Here is a 16,776-nt window from a genome sequence, read left to right on the forward strand (position 1 = left end):
GATATGGAGTCATTACACAGAAAGTCATCCAAGACTGGTTTTCTTTACATCCATTGTGAATGACAACAGTTGCTCTCTCAATGTGAAAAATCTTTCCAACAATTCCCCTCCATACCCACCAAGCATCGGTGTGAAATAACACATTGTCATATCTCCACATAGTTTCGCGAACAGGCGTGCGCGCAGTGGATGTGGTTTGATGTAGTCTACAATCAAAGTTACCTACTGCTTTATATCTATGAGTTCTGTGCTCCTCTCTTTTGCCGCATCCATATGGCAGAGGGAGACACATTCATAACTAAAGTGCAGAGTCCCTATAGATGGAGCCCCATCTGTGCAAAATCCCACCATTCAATCCCATATGGAATCTGTTTTTCATCAATATAGCCAAGCAGCACAATATGCCGTTTCATGCTCGGGAATCGTGAGACAGAACAATATGTCCTCGTGTATAGCATCCCCCGACATGTAAATCAATGCATGGTCATGTTGGCCCTCACAGCTAGCACAGCTAACATCCAGCATAAACTGGGGATTATTATGATTTTTTAAAAACTTTACCCCCTTTTCTCCCCAATTTCGGATGGTATCCGAAAGCCATGCGTCCTCCGAAACACAACCCAACCAAGCCGCACTGCTTCTTAACACAGCGCGCATCCAACCCAAAAGCCAGCCGCACCAATGTGTCGGAGGAAACACCGTGCACCTGGCGACCTGGTTAGCGTGCACTGCGCCCGGCCCCCCACATGAGTCGCTTGTGCGCGATAAGACAAGGATATCCCTACCGGCCAAACTCTCCCTAACCCGGACGACGCTAGGCCAACGGTCGCGGCCGGCTGCGACAGATCCTGAGCTCGAACCCAGAGTCTCTGGTGGCACAGCTAGACCACTGCGCCACCCGGGAGGCCCAAGCTGGGGACTTTTTGAGTCGTTCAGTAAGAGCATAAATTCTTTGTTTAACATTGTTATCTGACAAAGGTATTGATGTGAATTTCTGTGCCTCTGCCTCCCCACACATTGTTTTCACCATATCTATTGCAGCTGGTAATGTCAAAGTCTCTGCAATAGTGTGTGGTTTCATAGCGTAGCAGGTTTAGCCATTCACCCTGGGAATGATTCAAGTGCAACGATCAAGTGCAGCCTTTTCCCCTGGTCTAAGGGCACTCTCTTGTTGAATATTATATTTTAGATTTGAACAATTTTCATTCCATTTTTTAAGGTTAACCACATTATAAGGATTTTGAGATACAAAGACAATATGTAGTGCCTTCGGAAAGTATTCAGACCCCTTGACTTTTCCACATTTAGTTACGTTACAGCCTTATTATAAATTGATTAAATTCGTTTTTTTCCTCATCAATCTACACACAATACCCCATAATGGCAAAGCAAAAACAGGTTTGTAGAAATATTTGCTAAGTAATTAAAAATAAAAACTGAAATATAACATTTACAGAAGTATTCAGACCTTTACTCAGTACATTGTTGAAGCACCTTCGGCAGGGATTACAGCCTTGTCTTCTTGGGTATGACGCTACAAGCTTGGCACACTTGTATTTGGGTAGTTTCTCCCATTCTTCTCTGCAGATCCTCGCATAGCAAATGGTCTGAATACTTATGTAAATAAGGTATTTCTGTTTTTTATTTTTAATAAATGTGCAAAAATGTCTAAAAACCTGTTTTTGCTTTGTCATTGTGGGGTATTGTGTGTAGATTGCTGGATTTTTTTTTGAATCAATATTAGAATGAGGCTGTAACGTAACAAAATGTGGAAGAAGTCAAGGGTTTTTTCAGGACTTTGCAAATTTTCCCGCGACCCCATTTTCATGTCAGTCGACCCCACAAGGGGTTGCGACCCCAAGTTTGGGAACCGCTGGTCCATGTAGAGGACGATCAATGCCAAACCAGAGGGAACGGTGTCTGTAGAAGAGTCTCCTGCCTCAGTAGCTGGTGAGAATGTGGAATGAGGATCTGGAGATTAGAATATGGGGGGGGGGCTTGTAAGTAAGCATTTCACTGCTGTATTCGGCGCATGTGACAAATATAATTTGATTTGATTTGACTCCAGGCATCTTCATTTTGAATAGATGTCTCTAATCCAGTATACATTCCTTAGTGGTGTTGTTGTAGTGTAGTAATTACTACTGACTAGCCCCGTGTTATCTCTGATGTTGTATAGGCAGTCAGAAGGGGCCTGGCTGTAAGATATGTTTTTAGGCCTAATGTAATCACGTCTAGTCTAGTGGGACTCATGTGACTGACCCGACGGACCTAAAGCAACAGAAGCACAGCCATGTGAATAGAGTACATGTGGCATTTATCAACCTCATTCAGGCAGAAAAGAGATAGGAGAGAACAGTGTTTCCCCTATATCCCCTTTGTGATAGCAAATTCATCAGGGACCCCCTCGTTACCAGAACACAACTCGAGTGAGATAGAAAATAGCATACAAGGAGTTTTTCTATGACTCCGGCAGTGTATGGCCGGACAAACCAAGTCTTGCGCCCTGGGAAGGAACATTTTAAAGGCCCACCTCTTGGCATCTGAGCTAATTTTGCAGCTTTAAAGGTAATATCCTGCAATTCTACACATTTTGCCATGAGACAGAAAGAACAGTTTGCAGTTTTAAAACATAATGTACAGTGCATTTATAAAAAATGTCAATACCGATTATTGGAGGACCAAAAAAGCCGATACCGATTAATCTGACTATTTTTTTTATTTGTAATAATGACAATTACAACAATACTGAATTAACACTTATTTTAACTTAATATAATACATCAATAAAATCAATTTAGCCTCAAGTAAATAATGAAAAATGTTCAATTAGGTTTAAATAATGCAAAAACAAAGTGTTGGAGAAGAAAGTAAAAGTGCAATATGTGCTATGTAAGAATGCTAACATTTAAGTTCCTTGCTCAGAACATGAGAACATATGAAAGCTGGTGGTTCCTTTTAACATGAGTCTTCAATATTCCCAGGTAAGAAGTTTTAGGTTGTAGTTATTATAGGAATTATAGGTCTATTTTGCTCTCTACCATTTGTATTTCATATACCTTTGACTATTGGATGTTCTTATAGGCACTTTAGTATTGCCAGTGTAACAGTATAGCTTCCGTCCCTCTCCTCGCTCCTCCCTGGGCTTGAACCAGCAACACAACGACAACAGCCACCATCGAAGCAGCGTTACCCATGCAGAGCAAGGGGAACAACTAGTAGAAGGCTCAGAGCGAGTGATGTTTGAAACACTATTAGCGCGCGCTAACTAGCTAGCCATTTCACTTCGGTTACACCAGCCTCATCTCGGGAGTTGATAGGCTTGAAGTCATAAACAGCGCAATGCTTGACGCACAAGGAAGGGCTGCTGGCAAAACGCACGAAAGTGCTGTTTGAAGGAATGTTTACGCGCCTGCTTCTGCCTACCACCGCTCAGTCAGATACTTAGATACTTGTATGCTTGTATGCTCAGTCAGATTATATGCAACACAGGACACGCTAGATAATATCTAGTAATATCATCAACCATGTGTAGTTAACTAGTGATTATGATTGATTGTTTTTTATAAGATTTATAAGTTTAATGCTAGCTAGCAACTTATGTTGGCTTACTGAATTCTCGTAACAGGCAGTCAGTCTCCTTGTGGAGTGCAACGAGAGAGAGGTCATTATTGCGTTGGACTAGTTAACTGTAAGGTTGCAAGATTGGATCCCCCGAGCTGACAAGGTGAAAATCTGTCGTTCTGCCCCTGAACGAGGCAGTTAACCCACCGTTCCTAGGCCATCATTGAAAATAAGAATGTGTTCTTAACTGACTTGCCTAGTTAAATAAAGGTATAAACATTTTTTTATTTTAAAATAAATAAATCGTCAAATCGGCGCCCCAAAATACCGATTTCCGATTGTTATGAAAACTTGAAATCGGCCCTAATTAATCGGCCATTCCGATTAATCGGTCAACCTCTACTCTATCAAACATGTATCAGTCTTTCTGCAACAGATCCATCCTTATGTGTGCATGATACTGATAGTGATATAAAATATATGTCATAGTTTCCTTTTTCATGATCACAAGCTTGTGAAACCCGAACCCTCCAAGATCCCCCCACAGTTCCCCAATAGCTGTCCCTCAACCATTCGAGACTCCTCCCACATGCAAAATAATAATAATAATAATACATTTAAAACAAAGGACATCAAGGACAACTGAAATCATAACAGCAATGCCTACTTTATATGTCTGTGTGCATGTCTGGCACGATTACATGTATGTGTGTGTTCTTGTATGTGTTTATTTGAATGAGAGCATGTGTACAAACACCTGCACGGCATCAGCCTCGGGCAGACCGGCATTAGTTGTAAAAATACTGCCACTTAGTGTCACTCAAAAGTACTTTTATTAAATGAAATCTGTTGTTAGTAATATTAATTCAAAGAACTTTAAATGTAAAATAAAATAAAAAATCAGATCTGACCGTGGACCCCCTGCAGTCCCTCCTCACCAGGGATTCTCAGTACCTCCTCAGTACATCCTCAGACCCCAATTTAAGAACCCTTTGGCTAGAGTATCTGTCTGTCTGTCAATCTCTTTCAAAATCACAGGAGTACTGTATGATTTAAATAAACCTTATTTATAGCTTGTTTTGTGTGAGATTAGATTTCTCTGTCCATGTTTACTCTATGAGAAACTATTTGATGTATGAGAAGAAATATATCCTAGATCAGAAGATTGTAGACATTGCTTGTTTTGATAAGTGATTTCGTACAGTACTTTGCTTGTTTTGATAAGAGATTTCATACAGTACATTGCTTGTTTTGATAAGTGATTTCGTACAGTACATTACTTGTTTTGATAAGAGATTTCATACAGTACATTGCTTGTTTTGATAAGAGATTTCATACTGTACATTGCTTGTTTTGATAAGAGATTTCATACTGTACATTGCTTGTTTTGATAAGTGATTTCATACAGTACATTGCTTGTTTTGATAAGAGATTTCATACAGTACATTGCTTGTTTTGATAAGAGATTTCATACAGTACATTGCTTGTTTTGATAAGAGATTTCATACAGTACATTGCTTGTTTTGATAAGTGATTTCATACAGTACATTGCTTGTTTTGATAAGAGATTTCATACAGTACATTGCTTGTTTTGATAAGAGATTTCATGCAGTACATTACTTGTTTTGATAAGTGATTTCGTACTGTACATTGCTTGTTTTGATAAGTGATTTCGTACAGTACATTGCTTGTTTTGTGTGATTTCGTACAGTAATTACATTAATACCATTACAAGTACACCTGACATTGTTCAAAACTAACATCAGTGAACATTCTAAGGTAGTCTAGAATGTTAATATTCCTGTTGCTTCCATCTCCTGTTCTACTCACTAGAATACTGTCTCCCCTCCTTGTGGCACGGGGTGCTGTTGCCATGGTACCCAGAGGGGTATTGATGTGGTGTTTGACAAAGGGTTTAATGTCCGTGTCCCGGTGTAATGTTCCAGGCACATAGAGTCCCTTCCTTTCCCCTGAAGAAAAGAGAGCTAGAGCACTGAGCTCTATTAGAGGGCTGGTCACACTTTCTAATGTTAGACTAAATAATAACAACCAGGTCCATCTGCTACTGTACTGTACAGGCAGCTTGGTGGTTTCACACCTGTTGGTGTTCCACAATAAATGTACATAGAGAAATGCTGTGGAGAGAGGGACAAGCCAGAGAGAGAGGGGGACAAGCCAGAGAGAGAGAGGGACAAGCCAGAGAGAGAGAGGGACAAGCCAGAGAGAGGGGGGGACAAGCCAGAGAGAGAGGGGGACAAGCCAGAGAGAGAGAGGGACAAGCCAGCGAGAGAGGGACAAGCCAGAGAGAAAGGGGGACAAGCCAGAGAGAGAGGGACAAGCCAGAGAGAGAGGGACAAGCCAGAGAGAGAGGGACAAGCCAGAGAGAGAGGGGGACAAGCCAGAGAGAGAGGGACAAGCCAGAGAGAGAGGGGGACAAGCCAGAGAGAGAGGGACAAGCCAGAGAGAGAGGGACAAGCCAGAGAGAGAGGGACAAGCCAGAGAGAGAGGGACAAGCCAGAGAGAGAGGGGGACAAGCCAGAGAGAGAGGGGGACAAGCCAGAGAGAGAGAGGGACAAGCCAGAGAGAGAGAGAGAGAAGCCAGAGAGAGAGATAATGGAAAAGGCATAGAGAAGAAGAGATAGTCTGTTACTGTACTATAGACATGCAGGTCCAGTCTGATACTGTACTATAGACATCCTGGTCCAGTCTGTTACTGTACTATAGACATGCAGGTCCAGTCTGATACTGTACTATAGACATCCTGGTCCAGTCTGATACTGTACTATAGACATCCTGGTCCAGTCTGTTACTGTACGATAGACATCCTGGTCCAGTCTGTTACTGTACTATAGACATGCAGGTCCAGTCTGATACTGTACTATAGACATCCTGGTCCAGTCTGATACTGTACTATAGACATCCTGGTCCAGTCTGATACTGTACTATAGACATGCAGGTCCAGTCTGATACTGTACTATAGACATGCAGGTCCAGTCTGTTACTGTACGATAGACATCCTGGTCCAGTCTGATACTGTACTATAGACATGCAGGTCCAGTCTGATACTGTACTATAGACATCCTGGTCCAGTCTGATACTGTACTATAGACATCCTGGTCCAGTCTGATACTGTACTATAGACATGCAGGTCCAGTCTGATACTGTACTATAGACATCCTTTATTTTTCCAACCTGTTGATGTTCAACTCAGTAATAGACTTTTTAGGTAGGGTGTGATCTTCTAGACAACAGTGTTTATAGGCCTCAAGACTGAGATGAGAAAGGAAATGGAGAGTGGGAGAAATGAATAGAAAGTGAGGGAGATAAAGGAGGAAGATATCCCTGAAGCATAAGGACACTCTTCTATTCATCCTTTGTCCTCTGCCTTAACCCTGTTTACTCTCTCGGTCTTTCTCTCTATCTGTCTCGCTCTCTCTTTCTCTGTTTATCTCTCTCTCTCTCTCTCTCCCTCTCTCTCTCTGTCTCTCTCTCTCTCTCTCTCTCTCTCTCTCTCTCTCTCTCTCTCTCTCTCTCTCTGTCTCTCTCTCTCTCTGTATTTCTCTCTCTCTCTCTCTCTCCCTCTCTCTCTCTGTCTCTCTCTCTCTCTCTCTCTCTCTCTCTCTCTGTATTTCTCTCTGTCTTTCTCTCTGTCTCTCTTTGTCTCTATCTGTCTCTCGCTCTCTCTTTCTCTGTTTATCTCTCTCTCGCTGTCTCTCTCTCACTCTCTTCTCTCTCCCTCTCCCCAGGGAAGGGATTGCGTTGCTAGGGGACCTAATTTCTGCAGCCTATGGCAATCCTTCCTTTTCTCTGTTGAAGTTTCTATAGAAGACCGACCATGAGACCGTCTCAGACAGGATATCCTAATCTATCTGGAACAGTGAGGCTAATGGAGGTTGACTTTCTAAGTAGGCTACATTACAACACCTGCCAGGAGGTCTGGACCTTTGTGGCGCAGAAGATAGTGCACCCAGTCCTGCTGAAGATGCCACACTAACACCTTCCTCCTCATGAATGTTTCCTCCATCTCCCCCCACAAGACTGTGTCAGTCCCAGCCATTAGCTGATGCTATGCAGCCAGCCTGGCAGCAATTGCCGTAGGAAGTGAACACAATAGAGAGCTAAGACCTAAGGGAAGGAACACTCAGTAAAACATCAACTCTGATGATTAGACTGAGTTTTAGCAGTCTGTGGTGATGGTGTAGGGGGGTTGGGATTAGACTGAGTTTTAACGGTCTGTTGTCTGTGGTGATGGTGTAGGGGGGTTGGGATTAGACTGAGCTTTAGCAGTCTGGTCTGTGGTGATGGTGTAAGGGGGTTGGGATTAGACTGAGCTTTAGAAGTCTGTTGTCTGTGGTGATGGTGTAGGGGGGTTGGGATTAGACTGAGCCTTAGCGGTCTGTTGTCTGTGGTGATGGTGTAGGGGGGTTGGGATTAGACTGAGTTTTAGAAGTCTGTTGTCTGTGGTGATGGTGTAGGGGGGTTGGGATTAGACTGAGTTTTAGAAGTCTGTTGTCTGTGGTGATGGTGTAAGGGGGTTGGGATTAGACTGAGCTTTAGCAGTCTGGTCTGTGGTGATGGTGTAAGGGGGTTGGGATTAGACTGAGCCTTAGCGGTCTGTTGTCTGTGGTGATGGTGTAGGGGGGTTGGGATTAGACTGAGTTTTAGAAGTCTGTTGTCTGTGGTGATGGTGTAGGGGGGTTGGGATTAGACTGAGTTTTAGAAGTCTGTTGTCTGTGGTGATGGTGTAGGGGGGTTGGGATTAGACTGAGTTTTAACAGTCTGTTGTCTGTGGTGATGGTGTAGGGGGGTTGGGATTAGACTGAGTTTTAGAAGTCTGTTGTCTGTGGTGATGGTGTAGGGGGGTTGGGATTAGACTGAGCCTTAGCGGTCTGTTGTCTGTGGTGATTGTGTAGGGGGGTTGGGATTAGACTGAGTTTTAACGGTCTGTTGTCTGTGGTGATGGTGTAGGGGGTTTTGATTAAACTGAGTTTTAGAAGTCTGTTGTCTGTGGTGATGGTGTAGGGGGGTTGGGATTAGACTGAGTTTTAGAAGTCTGTTGTCTGTGGTGATGGTGTAGGGGGGTTGGGATTAGACTGAGTTTTAACAGTCTGTTGTCTGTGGTGATGGTGTAGGGGGGTTGGGATTAGACTGAGTTTTAGAAGTCTGTTGTCTGTGGTGATGGTGTAGGGGGGTTGGGATTAGACTGAGTTTTAGAAGTCTGTTGTCTGTGGTGATGGTGTAGGGGGGTTGGGGTTAGACTGAGTTTTAGAAGTCTGTGGTGATGGTGTAGGGGGGTTGGGGTTAGACTGAGTTTTAACAGTCTGTTGTCTGTGGTGATGGTGTAGGGGGGTTGGGATTAGACTGAGTTTTAACAGTCTGTTGTCTGTGGTGATGGTGTAGGGGGGTTGGGATTAGACTGAGTTTTAGAAGTCTGTTGTCTGTGGTGATGGTGTAGGGGGGTTGGGATTAGACTGAGTTTTAGAAGTCTGTTGTCTGTGGTGATGGTGTAGGGGGGTTGGGGTTAGACTGAGTTTTAGAAGTCTGTTGTCTGTGGTGATGGTGTAGGGGGTTGGGGTTAGACTGAGTTTTAACAGTCTGTTGTCTGTGGTGATGGTGTAGGGGGGTTGGGATTAGACTGAGGTTTAACGGTCTGTTGTCTGTAGTGAGGCCAAAATAGCCTTGTTGTTGTCATTTAATACATCTAGATAGCTTCTCAGACTGAGATCTTCTTGATATTTAAAGCTTGGCTAAATGAATGGCATTTTTGCATGGGATGTCAGTGTGAAGAAGTCATTGTTTTCACATTTCACGTTGTGTTTCTTACAGGATGTATAGAATGCATTGAGGGCACTTTATTTGCAGTTTAGCTCCTCTGCAGACTGCCTCGGGTGTGTGTGTCTCATCCAGCCATCTGATTAGTGGTTTATTTCACCTGACATGAGTGGTTTCAGTGTGTGAGGGAGGTGAATGTTTACTCTGCAGGGAGAGATGTGTTTGCCAGACACTGTTTTTTGGCCTAAGGAGAGGTGGGAGACTCACACAAACACACCATATGGTTTAACACCAATCATTTGTTGAAACAGCATGGTCTTATTGAGGTCACGGTCATGTCTGGTAGTGACTGGTTCTGTGTCTGGGGTTGGATAGTAAGGAGAGTAGACTAGGCCTACCAGGCTTGTGGTTAGGCTAATCATTTAACAACTTAGGGTGGGAGAGCACTAAAGTGGCCATCCAAGATTGTGAGTACTTAACCTATTATAATGTAACCTAGAGTTAAATATTAAGAACTGTGGTAGTTTCCACCAGGCAGTGTAGTGGGTACATAAAACCATTCAAGAGCAACAGAAAAAATAACTATTAACTGTGGACTTGAATCAAGGTGTACCTAAATCACCTCAAAGTCCATTGATTATAAGCCCTGTTAAAGGAGGACCAGGTGGTTGTTAGGGTATGGTTACCCCCCCCCCCTCCTCTCTCTAGCCTCTCTCTTAGCTGAAGACACAGTAGAGGTGATATGTGATAGCCTGACAGGCAGAACCTGTGGTCGCTTCTGTGGGACTAATGACATTCCGTGGTCACTCCCAGTATTAATGGAATACTGTAGTCCATCCCAGTATTAATGGAATACTGTAGTCCATCCCAGTATTAATGGAATACTGTAGTCCATCCCAGTATTAATGGAATACTGTAGTCCATCCCAGTATTAATGGAATACTGTAGTCCATCCCTGTATTAATGGAATACTGTAGTCCATCCCAGTATTAATGGAATACTGTAGTCCATCCCAGTATTAATGGAATACTGTAGTCCATCCCAGTATTAATGGAATACTGTAGTCCATCCCAGTATTAATGGAATACTGTAGTCCATCCCAGTATTAATGGAATACTGTAGTCCATCCCTGTATTAATGGAATACTGTAGTCCATCCCAGTATTAATGGAATACTGTAGTCCATCCCAGTATTAATGGAATACTGTAGTCCATCCCAGTATTAATGGAATACTGTAGTCCATCCCAGTATTAATGGAATACTGTAGTCCATCCCTGTATTAATGGAATACTGTAGTCCATCCCAGTATTAATGGAATACTGTAGTCCATCCCTGTATTAATGGAATACTGTAGTCCATCCCAGTATTAATGGAATACTGTCCATCCCAGTATTAATGGAATACTGTAGTCCATCCCTGTATTAATGGAATACTGTAGTCCATCCCAGTATTAATGGAATACTGTAGTCCATCCCAGTATTAATGGAATACTGTAGTCCATCCCAGTATTAATGGAATACTGTAGTCCATCCCAGTATTAATGGAATACTGTAGTCCATCCCAGTATTAATGGAATACTGTAGTCCATCCCAGTATTAATGGAATACTGTAGTCCATCCCAGTATTAATGGAATACTGTAGTCCAGCCCAGTATTAATGGAATACTGTAGTCCATCCCAGTATTAATGGAATACTGTAGTCCAGCCCAGTATTAATGGAATACTGTAGTCCATCCCTGTATTAATGGAATACTGTAGTCCATCCCAGTATTAATGGAATACTGTAGTCCATCCCTGTATTAATGGAATACTGTAGTCCAGCCCAGTATTAATGGAATACTGTAGTCCATCCCTGTATTAATGGAATACTGTAGTCCAGCCCAGTATTAATGGAATACTGTAGTCCATCCCAGTATTAATGGAATACTGTAGTCCATCCCAGTATTAATGGAATACTGTAGTCCATCCCAGTATTAATGGAATACTGTAGTCCATCCCAGTATTAATGGAATACTGTAGTCCATCCCTGTATTAATGGAATACTGTAGTCCATCCCAGTATTAATGGAATACTGTAGTCCATCCCTGTATTAATGGAATACTGTAGTCCATCCCAGTATTAATGGAATACTGTAGTCCATCCCAGTATTAATGGAATACTGTAGTCCATCCCATGTATTAATGGAATACTGTAGTCCATCCCAGTATTAATGGAATACTGTAGTCCATCCCAGTATTAATGGAATACTGTAGTCCATCCCAGTATTAATGGAATACTGTAGTCCATCCCTGTATTAATGGAATACTGTAGTCCATCCCAGTATTAATGGAATACTGTAGTCCATCCCTGTATTAATGGAATACTGTAGTCCATCCCAGTATTAATGGAATACTGTAGTCCATCCCTGTATTAATGGAATACTGTAGTCCATCCCAGTATTAATGGAATACTGTAGTCCAGCCCAGTATTAATGGAATACTGTAGTCCATCCCAGTATTAATGGAATACTGTAGTCCATCCCAGTATTAATGGAATACTGTAGTCCATCCCAGTATTAATGGAATACTGTAGTCCATCCCAGTATTAATGGAATACTGTAGTCCATCCCTGTATTAATGGAATACTGTAGTCCATCCCTGTATTAATGGAATACTGTAGTCCATCCCAGTATTAATGGAATACTGTAGTCCATCCCTGTATTAATGGAATACTGTAGTCCATCCCAGTATTAATGGAATACTGTAGTCCATCCCAGTATTAATGGAATACTGTAGTCCATCCCAGTATTAATGGAATACTGTAGTCCATCCCAGTATTAATGGAATACTGTAGTCCATCCCAGTATTAATGGAATACTGTAGTCCATCCCTGTATTAATGGAATACTGTAGTCCATCCCTGTATTAATGTATTAATGGAATACTGTAGTCCATCCCAGTATTAATGGAATACTGTAGTCCATCCCTGTATTAATGGAATACTGTAGTCCATCCCTGTATTAATGGAATACTGTAGTCCATCCCAGTATTAATGGAATACTGTAGTCCATCCCAGTATTAATGGAATACTGTAGTACATCCCAGTATTAATGGAATACTGTAGTCCATCCCAGTATTAATGGAATACTGTAGTCCATCCCAGTATTAATGGAATACTGTAGTCCATCCCAGTATTAATGGAATACTGTAGTCCATCCCAGTATTAATGGAATACTGTAGTCCATCCCAGTATTAATGGAATACTGTAGTCCATCCCAGTATTAATGGAATACTGTAGTCCATCCCTGTATTAATGGAATACTGTAGTCCATCCCAGTATTAATGGAATACTGTAGTCCAGCCCAGTATTAATGGAATACTGTAGTCCATCCCAGTATTAATGGAATACTGTAGTCCATCCCTGTATTAATGGAATACTGTAGTCCATCCCTGTATTAATGGAATACAAATGGAAGTCAGGTCTACAATATTCACTGGAACACCCGCATTATCAACTAATTCATCTTGGTCATGACATTAATATTTTTACTGGAAAAAGGATATAGACCACAAAGTAAAAGTTGCAAACAGATGTTGGTGTAACCAAGTGTGTGTTACAACAGTCTATCCAAGATGTGTGTTGCTGGTGATCTGCCTAATTAAGGTGTGTGTTTTACACCAGTCTAACAATGTATATGTGTGTGTGCGTGTGTGCGTGTGCGTGTGCGTGTGTGCGTGTGCGTGTGTGCGTGTGTGTTCCAGGTGACCTGTCCCCAGTGCAGATGTCTCCAGTGGCCCAGTCTCAGTTCCTCCCTCTAGCCGAGGTCCTCTGCTGTGTCATCTCTGACATGAACTCCTCCAATATCACCGTCAACCAGGAAGCCCTCATCAGTCACATGACCAAGGCTCACCCAGGTAATGTATAGGGAGAGCTTCATATCCCTACATACATTCAACCACAGGTGCTCCTGCAATAGAGTAGTTGTAGGTGTCAAAAAGGGGAGAATTATATCTAGTGTACTAATGCTTAACGTGCAGTTTTAAGTTTGACTGTAAACTAGTCGAGTCCATCTGCCGATATGCAGTAACTTCTATGTGATTTATAGGAGATAAACTGTATTAACTAATGAGGCTGATCTTCTCTCTCTCTTCCTGCCAGGTATGACCATCCCTACTCAGGACATCCTGTACAACGCTCTGGGCTCGTTGATCAAAGAGAGGAAGATCTACCACACAGGAGAGGGCTATTTCATTGTCACTCCTCAGACCTACTTTATCACCAACAGTCTGGTGAGAGAGAAGAGCTGGTGGACCTCAGGGTCTGGAGACAATGAGCTGCCATCCCCTCCCCCCATCACCTACCTGCTCAGTAATGACACCCTGGAGAGCCACTCACAGCCCCCTCTGGTGGCCCACTGCAAGTCCTGCAGCTGCTTTGCCCCTGCCCAGAATGTGACCAATCCTGCTACTACGGCCCCTACAGCCACCACGGTTCCTCCATCCCTCCCAGACCAGCACTCGGTTTCTGTTTCTATTAGCGAGTGCACAGGGAAGAGTCTAAAGTGGTCCCGGGACCACAAGCCTCAAGTCCAGCACCAGTCGACCTCGACGGCCGCAGACTACCAGGCTAGCGAGGTCAGCAAGACCACTACGGCTACCGCCGCCAGCAGCAAGGGCAAACCGGGGAGGAGGTTTGGCCTCAGCCTCTTCAGGAGGAACGGAGGGAAGAAGGAGAAAGTGAAGAAAGAATATGCCTCGTTCTCAGGTCAGTTCCCTCCGGAGGAGTGGCCGGTGAGGGACGAGGAGGATTTGAACAATCTGCCCAGAGACCTGGAGCACGCCATCATCAGACGCATCAACCCTGAGCTCACTGTGGACAACCTGACACGCCACACTGTACTAATGAAGAAACTGGGGGAGCGAGGAGGGGAGAAAGGGACGGAAACAGAAAGACGAGGGGAAAGAGGGGTGGAAAGGGATAAAGGTTTGGACAAGGGGGACAGGGTAGACAGAGGGGACAAGGTGGTGGACAAGGGCATGTCCACTGAGATCCTGACCAGCTCCAAGCCCAGACAACAACACTCCTCCCGGCCCGTACTCGGAGCAGGGGCTGGGGGCAGGAGATCTACTTCCAAGGTCTCTCGCAGCAAGAGAACGCATTCCTCCGGGGAGAAACAGAAAGACAGGTTGAAGACTAAGGCCCCAGTGTGTGTGGATGTGGACCCAGACAGGGAGGAGCTGGTCCCCTCTCGCCTCAGACCTGAGGTCCCTGTCCATGAACCAGACCACAGAGAGGATCCAGGAGCGGTGGAGGGGAAAAGCTTCTATAAGAAACGCATTGACAACCCCTTTGAGGGTCAACCACCTGGGAAAGATACAACCCCAACCCAGACTGTGGCCCCTAGCATGACCCACAAAGAACAGAGGAGGAGAGAGGGAAAGGAAGCGAAGGAGGGGAAAGAGAGGAAGACTTCAGGAGGAGGCAGGAGAGAACGAGTGGGACACCGCTCCAAATCCTGGGACCCGCACAAAGCCAAAGTGACCGCTGATGACACAGAGCATGCTGGAAAGTCTCGTACAACCGAGATCAGGTCATGTGACCGTCTCCACGAGAGGGGGTTCACCACCGACCCCCTCCTCCTGCACCCCTCTGATACCAAACCCCCCAGAGAATTACCGTCAGACTACAGCTCGGCATACCCCCAGAGCAGCACCCTACGGATAGACGACAAGGTTAGATATCAGAGGGAGAGAAAGAACAGAGGGAGGGACAGCAGGGAGGGAGGGAAGGAGAAGGAGGGAAAGCATAGAACGACACAGCAAGCAGTATATGGCAGTACAACGGACCATAGACACCCAGCAGTAACAAGCCAAACCCTAGACTCTGATGCCAACCTCCCTAGTACCCACCTCTATGACCCAGTCCCTGCCCATCCGTGCGACCCGGCCGTGCCCTGGCCAAAGCCTGCTGTGCATCGCAGGCACTCCTTCAAACACACAGACACACAGGGAGACCTAACCCACAGGCCTGACCTGCTCTCCTCTCACCAACAGACTTTCAGTACCACCCCCAACCAGCATGGTCTGGTACACAGCAGTGGTGGCAGTAGAGAGCACAGGAGTCCAGGTCATGAGCATGGGGACATTGATGGGTTAATGGTGGAGAGTAATGGCTTTATGATAGAGAGTGATGAGTTTATAGAAGATGACCACAGGCTTTACCAGAGAGCAGAGGAAGAAGATGAGGATGCCTGTAGTTCTCTTTATCTGAGTGAGGAGGGAGTCATTGACAACAGAGAGATCTATCAAACACGAATGTCTCACTATCATGACTCTCAGTCCCTCTACCATGATCCTCAGACCATATACCAAGACACTCACTTCAACCACCAAGACCCTACTCACTACCACGACCAACCTCACTCCTCTTACCACGAGCCCCAACCCCACTTCCCTGACCCCCAATCTCTCCAAGGAGACTGGGATAGCACTTATGCGGAGGAGCACTCTTCTACCATCCACCAATACCCCTCTCTGTCCCCTCACAGCCCCCACGGACAGGGGGAGGAGAGGTGCGTCAGAGTGAGCCGCTCTACCCTTAGCCACCTCAGCCAGACGTCACCAGGGACCCACAGTGATCCCAGCCCCAGGCAAGGAGCCCCGATCCTTGGGGAGCGACGGCAGGACGCCAGCCTCTCCCTGGAGGGTTTGGAGCATGCTGGGGTGGCAGACAGCAGCATATTTGACTACTGCCAGACCAGCGAGGTGGAGTCTGACGCTGAGACCCTCCATAAGTCAGCAGACGAAGGGGACGGGGAGTCGGCTCACTGGGGTTGCAGAGTAGAGGAAGACGGGGACGAAAAGGGGGGCTGTGAGACCCTGAGGGAGAGAGGAGGCCTTCAGAGCTCAAGTATTAGTCTGGGCATGTCCAGTGGAGCCGGAGGGGGAAAGATGATGGGGGAGGCAGGGGAGAGTCAGAGCAACACGGGAGACAGCGGGATAGACTCGCCCCGGTGAGTTTCTTTGTCTTAATCATCATCGAACATTAATGGATTGCAGTTATAACACTTTTAACAAAAGGTCTCATTATATTTTGTGAAGTGATTGTGACAATTTGCACTAGCTAGGTATTATTAAATGACCATGCTATTCACCAGCATTAGTATTTTTTACGAAAGACAAAATACTCTTATATCTTCTCCCTTAATGTATATGCCTCAGGAATGGGACTGTTCCAGGCAGCAGGACCTCTTCCCATACTCTCCTGTCCTAAGGTCCCAGTCTGCCAGAAACACATAGAGGCATTTGGCCCTTAAATCCCCTGTTTATTTGTCTTCTCACCTGTGACCTAGACCCCTTTCTCCAGCTGTAAACCTAGCCTCTCTCTGGCTGAGGTAGAGGCAACAGGGCCTAGAGAGCCAGCTGCCTATAGCGCTGGCCCAGGGAGGGTGGAAGAATGTGGAG

At 44.8% G+C, this 16,776-nt stretch overlaps 1 protein-coding gene across 1 annotated transcript in view; it reads left to right on the forward strand.

The window, feature by feature from the left end:
- The window catches only part of LOC139413308 (storkhead-box protein 1-like), a 47,298-nt gene that overhangs the window by 28,205 nt on the left and 2,317 nt on the right, over positions 1-16,776 (forward strand). The window contains exons 2-3 of the mRNA XM_071160524.1: positions 13,075-13,227; positions 13,472-16,325. Coding sequence (XP_071016625.1) covers positions 13,075-13,227; positions 13,472-16,325 — 3,007 coding nt within the window. The remainder of the gene's footprint in view (positions 1-13,074; positions 13,228-13,471; positions 16,326-16,776) is intronic.

Source organism: Oncorhynchus clarkii, chromosome 1, assembly GCF_045791955.1.
Source record: "Oncorhynchus clarkii lewisi isolate Uvic-CL-2024 chromosome 1, UVic_Ocla_1.0, whole genome shotgun sequence".
Taxonomy (NCBI): Eukaryota; Metazoa; Chordata; class Actinopteri; order Salmoniformes; family Salmonidae; genus Oncorhynchus; species Oncorhynchus clarkii.